This window comes from Euphorbia lathyris, chromosome 7 (assembly GCF_963576675.1).
Source record: "Euphorbia lathyris chromosome 7, ddEupLath1.1, whole genome shotgun sequence".
Lineage (NCBI taxonomy): Eukaryota > Viridiplantae > Streptophyta > Magnoliopsida > Malpighiales > Euphorbiaceae > Euphorbia > Euphorbia lathyris.
This window is the reverse complement of record NC_088916.1, coordinates 79298361-79304154: the sequence shown is the minus strand read 5'-3', so window position 1 is coordinate 79304154 and position 5794 is coordinate 79298361. Positions and strand designations below refer to the sequence as shown.

Sequence of the window (5794 nt, the reverse complement as noted above, 5' to 3'; positions counted from 1 at the left end):
TGTAAAGTTTAAAGTTGAATTCTCAATCCAATCAAAACTATAAATTCTATAAATTTGTCTGTAAATTGAGAAGTCTCTACTTTATTCTGACATTGGAAACATGGATAAAAACAGGTAGTTTTATGAGAAAAGCCAAGAAAATAAATGGAATAACAAAAAATACGGTGTTCGCTATGGTTACTTTGTTTTTTACAAAGTACCGTTACTTGGTGTGGTTTTCACCATTGGATGATAGAGCATAAAATTAATCCAATGGTGAAAACCACACCAAGTAACGGTACTTTGTAAAAAACAAAGTAACCATAGCGGGCACCCAAAAAATACTACTATTACCATATCCAATGGTGAAAACCACACCAAGTAACGGTACTTTATAAAAAACAAAGTAACCATAGCGGGCACCCAAAAAATACTACTATTACCATTGTTGTTGTGAGATATTAACATAGGTAGAGCTCATGCTACTTTGTTTTTAGCAAAGTAAATATTATTTTGTGTGTTTTTATTATTTGATTAATTTTACACTCTGTCATTCAATGATAAAAAAAATAAACTAAATAATATTTATTTTGTCAAACAAAGTAAGCATATTATTGTGTCTTAACTATTAGTTTAATCTTTTAGATCATTCTATGACATAAATTTTTAGTTCAAACAATTTTATAACATGTTATCAGAGCTCCTTAGAGCATCTCCAATGCGAGAGGTTTGGAATAGTGCTTGACGAGGTGGAGGATGCTTGAAAGAGTACCTTTACATTGAAGTAACAAAAATTTCTTAAATGATTATAGTAATGTTGCCAATTTTTGGACCTCTTACTTTTTTTTTAATATAAAAAATGATTTAGTTGCCTAATTGATGGAATTTTATGGTAATATTTATAATTAAAATAAATTATATATAAAATAATGATTTGTGAGATCACATTTACAACTTTTAGAGTTACTTAACATTGAAGCTTTTAAAAAAAAAAGTTGCTAAAAGTGATATGGATGAGAGAGAAATAAAATAATATATTTTAAAATGATTTGTTAAGTTTTGACAACTTTGAAGGGTGTTTGCATTGGAGATGCTCTTAGACCAAATGGTCGAATCCTGACTAGGAATGACAACGGGAAGGGTACCCGCAGGTAGTGTCTATCCCAAACCCTTACCTGTTTATTTTTTAATTATATGTATCCATCCCATTACCCTAACGGGTATAAGTTTTGCATCTCATATCTGTCCCATTTAATTCGCGGGTATCCTTACCCGTTAAGAATCAATATATAAAACAAAAAATATTACATCTAACAAAGTATAAATTTAATAAATCACTTATCTAAAAATTGAACAAATTGAATCTTAGTCAATAAAAAAAAAAAAAAAAGTAGTTTAATGGCATCACTCAATGGTTGAAGAACAAAATGGTAGGGTTTGAATCACACATCTTAAATTTAAAAAACAATAATATTTTTTAATATATAAAATATTTATGACGGATAACAGGAACCGGGTACCCTGAAAGGTATTCCCATATCTGTTCCATACATCTTATGGTTGAATAAGCAAAAACTTTATTTTTAATATATTTTAATCTATTCTTAAATCATATAACAACGTTACAAAGTGGGGACAAAACCCAATCTACATACAACTTATCAAATAATTAATTAATTACACTTGGCTTAATACATCATTTGCCCTCTGAACTTATTCAAAAAGTTTGATTGGCCCCCTGAACTTTTAAAGTATTCCGATAGCCCCCTGAACTTGCATAAAATGTTCACTTAGCCCCCTAAACTTGCGTAAAATGCAATCAATTGATAACTCGGTCGCAAAAAAGTAAGTTAAATGCGAAAGATGTATTCCATGCATCTTAGAATGTTATTACATAATTAAAAAATAGATTAAAAATGAAGTTATTACTTACTCAACTATAAAACTTGTCTTCTCTAATATTAGAACCGTATATCCCGATTTTAGTCGTTTTACTTTTTTTAAGACTCGGAGAATACATCTTTCACATTTAACTTACTTTTTTGCGATCGAGTGATCAATTGATTACATTTTACGCAAGTTCAGGGGGCTAAGTGAACATTTTATGCAAGTTCAGGGGGCTATCGGAACACTTTGAAAGTTCAGGGGACCAATCAAGCTTTTTGGACAAATTCAGAGGGCAAATGATGTATTAAGCCATTACACTTTAAGCAAGTTGGATGACCATCAGAACGTTGAACGGACAATCAAAACACTTTGAAAATTCAGAAAATCAAGCTTTCTCGATGTATTAAGCCAATTTTTAATTACTTTTTTTTTCGTAACAAAAAGTTTAGGTAAACGTAGGTCTACCCACTCCCAAGATCAGGACAAACCAAAAACCTCGATGAGGGTTTACAGTGGAATTTACAGATCACCTACCAATGAGGGCTAAATTTTGACGGAGTGGGGAATCGAACCTCAAACCTGTCAATTTTTAATTACTAACATCACTACGTGTTATTTTTCCTACAAATTAAACGCTTACTTTTCTTTTCTTTTTTCTTAAAAAAAAAAAATAGAAAAAGCAAACTGTAAATGTAAATCTCCGCCACCATTTGTTGCCCAATATGTGACCACAAATATGGGGCAAGAGGAAGGAATGATTAAGGAAGAAAGTAAAGTTTGAGGAAGATCAGATAAATGAATCTCAAACAATAAATAACTATATTATATATATAAATCGTGATGAATCAAAATAAATAAAAAATACTAAGTGAATTTAATTTAATTTAATTACCTAACTCTGTACATTTCCAGTTCCAATTGTATTTCGCTCGAATTCCTTAATAGTGCTGACTAGCTTCTTCATATTATCATCATACACATATGGGAGCTTATTATACAAAGTTCCTTTTTGCTTACCTGATTCTGGAACAAATTCTCTGCATAGTTCTCCTTTTACTTGAATTGAATTGTGGTAATGGTAATAACGGATCTTCGTCTCGGTTTTGTGCAGTGTTTTTCCGACTACATTTTCCGACATGTGGACTCCTGTTGCGTATGCGTTCTTTGCTTGGATTGCGTATTTTCGATCGCGACGAATTCCGGTTCTTGATTCGCGGAATAACAGCTTCTCGAATCCCCATTCCCTGTTTCATTCGTTACATCCACAATTTAATATATTGTTAATAAGATTCATCTGCTCTCCGAATTAAACAAAAATCCCTATCCTAAACAAAAATCACTAATGAATCCCTATCCTAAACAAAAATCATCAATCCTTATCGAAAACCATATTGTTGAACATTTTCAGACTCTCTTACAAACTCAATTGAAGAGTTTTAGACTCTCTTCCACAAACTCATTTTGAACCAACATAGAGATCATTACAGTTAAAGCTCTAACCGAGCCGAGCTTTGACATACTCATGCTCGGCTCGTCATAAAACTAACGAGCTCGAGCTCAACATTTTGTTCGTAAACTACTCACGAACTGTTCGTAAGCTTGTTAACGATCAACTCGTTAATTCATTTCATAAACTTTGTTCGCGAACAACTCATTAATTATAATGATTTGAATTTTTTTTAACACAAAACTACATATTTTTGTATTATATAAAACTGAAGTTCACACAAAATTACCGTAGTTTTACATTCCCTTTTATATAAATATTATTATTAAAAAAAAACAAGTTTGCTCACGAGTGTGTTCATATACATTATAATCCAACTTGCTGATGAACTTATTCATAAAACTATAATTGAGTCCGTCCGCAAGTTTTCGATCCAAATTTCACCGTGCTCAAGCTCTACTCATTTATACATTGATCCGAACACGACCGAGCTTTTATCGAACCAAACACTTAGCTCATTTACCGAGCCAAACACTTAGCTCATTTACGGTCCTAATTAAAGTGCATGTCAAATAGTCACACTGATTTTTAAGATAATGATTTTTATTATAAAAAATTTAATTGATGATTTTGATAGTTTAAGATTTTAACGGAACGAAATGATTTTGATAGTTTAAGGTTCTAACTGAATTACCGTAGAGAGTGTTATGCCTAAATAAAAATTAATACTACTATTTTTTACAAATACCTTCCAAAAAAAATGAGGAAAAAATTTGAAACTTCTAATAATAGTAAATTAAGCATCAAAATTAACCATAATTGTAATTACCTGGAATAATTGGCGGTGGAATTGTTCAAACAGAGCGCGCTAGACATTGGATTCTGCTCAATTGTGAACTGAGTATAGTCGGAGAACTCTTTGAGAACCGATTCCAGAGTATTTCCGGCGGGCAAATAGATATACTCATCCACATCAAAGTAAAACGTCCAATTCGCAGCGTGCCGATATCTGTGCAAGCAATCGTTTACCACTAAAAACTGGTTATAATAATATCCATCGAACTCAGCCTGACCTCTAATGTCCTGAACCGTAGCTCTTCCAGCTCGCACCCAAGGCTCAAGCGCAGCTCTAACTTCAGGACTCACTCCACCGGCATCGTGAAACACGAAATGCGAACTAGGTCCAAAGAACCAGGCGTGGTAAGCTATCCATTCTCTGACTCTAGCCGCACTCAAATTTCCATACAAAGAAGATCCACAGTAAAGATACTCATACTTGTACGGCGGATGATACTTCGTTTCCTCATAGCTCCCCGGTGATTCCTCTAACGCTACAAATTTCTCGAACTTCCTCGGAGATTCACCGTAATAAGCATTCAACATCAGTTTTCCACCTGCATTGTCGTGGTTAGGATTCACCGGGAACGTACAATTGACAACTACAACAGTGTATACGCGTCCATATCCCCAATCTGGAAGAATCTTATACGCCTTAGCTCTAATTGAAGAACCGTTGTTGGAGATCCACTCACATTTATACCACGGTTTCCCGAACACATGAATCGGCTTCGAAGCAAGTCCGACGACCGCGAATGTCCTCGGTCCACCACGGTACGCTCCCATCTGAACAAACAGCGCGGCGGCGTTACCGTACGCTTGGAAGATCCGCTTGTTTTTGTCAACAACAGGAGTAGAGTATTTCTGTTCAGATACTGAGGCAGTAATCGGCAATGAGGAAATATTAGATGATGCGACGGCGGAGGAGGTAGTGGAGGCAGCGGTAGGAGCGGAGCAAGCGCGAGTAGTAGATAACAGATTCTGGTAATAAGGAGGAAGATTCCAGATGAGCATTACCAGAGTCAGAGCAACAAATGTAGCGACTAATGGCTTCGTCTCAAAGCACGGCGGTAGTTTACCAGCTCCGGTGACAGAGGAGATCGTCGGAATGTTGTCCTTCCTCATGGTGGCGGTGGCGGTGGCGGTGGCGGAGAGTTTGTCGGTTGACGGTGGTGGTGAAAATGCAGAGACTGAATGGTCAAAGTAGAGTCCACATACTCATGTAACCGACAGAAACACTCTCCAAAGAGTAAAGAAAAGAAAAGGCCTTTTCCTTTTGCTTTATGATTACAAATATAGGTCTGGATCTCTGTTTTATTACGAAACTGCCACTGAATATGGACCGTCCGATGAGAATGAGTGGTGGGTGTTGATTGATGAGATTCCAGGCTGGCCCTTATGATTATGTTACGGTGGACCCCACAAACACTAACTCCAACGGATTCTTACGCTTTGGTTGATTAATCGTTTATCATCTATCTTTATTTTAGTCTTTATGTGGCATACATTTATCATTTCTTAGCTAAAATACAATAATAAGTATGGGCTATGAATTTATATCCTCCAAATAAAATTGATTTAAATCAATCAAGTTCCTAAATTAATTATTCCAAAATAGATCCCATGATTAATAATTGTGTGATA

The 5794-nt window shown here is 34.8% G+C and overlaps 1 protein-coding gene across 1 annotated transcript; it reads right to left on the bottom strand.

The window, feature by feature from the left end:
• Positions 1-2662: 2662 nt before the first annotated feature.
• Positions 2663-5405, bottom strand: LOC136201246 (galactan beta-1,4-galactosyltransferase GALS1). Its single transcript, XM_065991872.1, has 2 exons — positions 4143-5405; positions 2663-3110 (listed from the first exon to the last, which is right to left on the bottom strand). The coding sequence occupies exons 1-2, from the start codon at positions 5273-5275 to the stop codon at positions 2759-2761; spliced, it is 1485 nt and encodes a 494-aa protein (XP_065847944.1). The 5' UTR covers positions 5276-5405; the 3' UTR covers positions 2663-2758.
• Positions 5406-5794: the final 389 nt, after the last annotated feature.

Excerpts from the sequence above, each read along its gene's own strand:
- LOC136201246 (XM_065991872.1), bottom strand. The coding sequence starts at position 5,275 with ATGAGGAAGGACAACATTCCGACGATCTCCTCTGTCACCGGAGCTGGT. Across the intron at positions 3,111-4,142 it reads TCCACCGCCAATTATTCCAG|GGAATGGGGATTCGAGAAGC; the intron begins GTAATTACAATT and ends CGAATGAAACAG.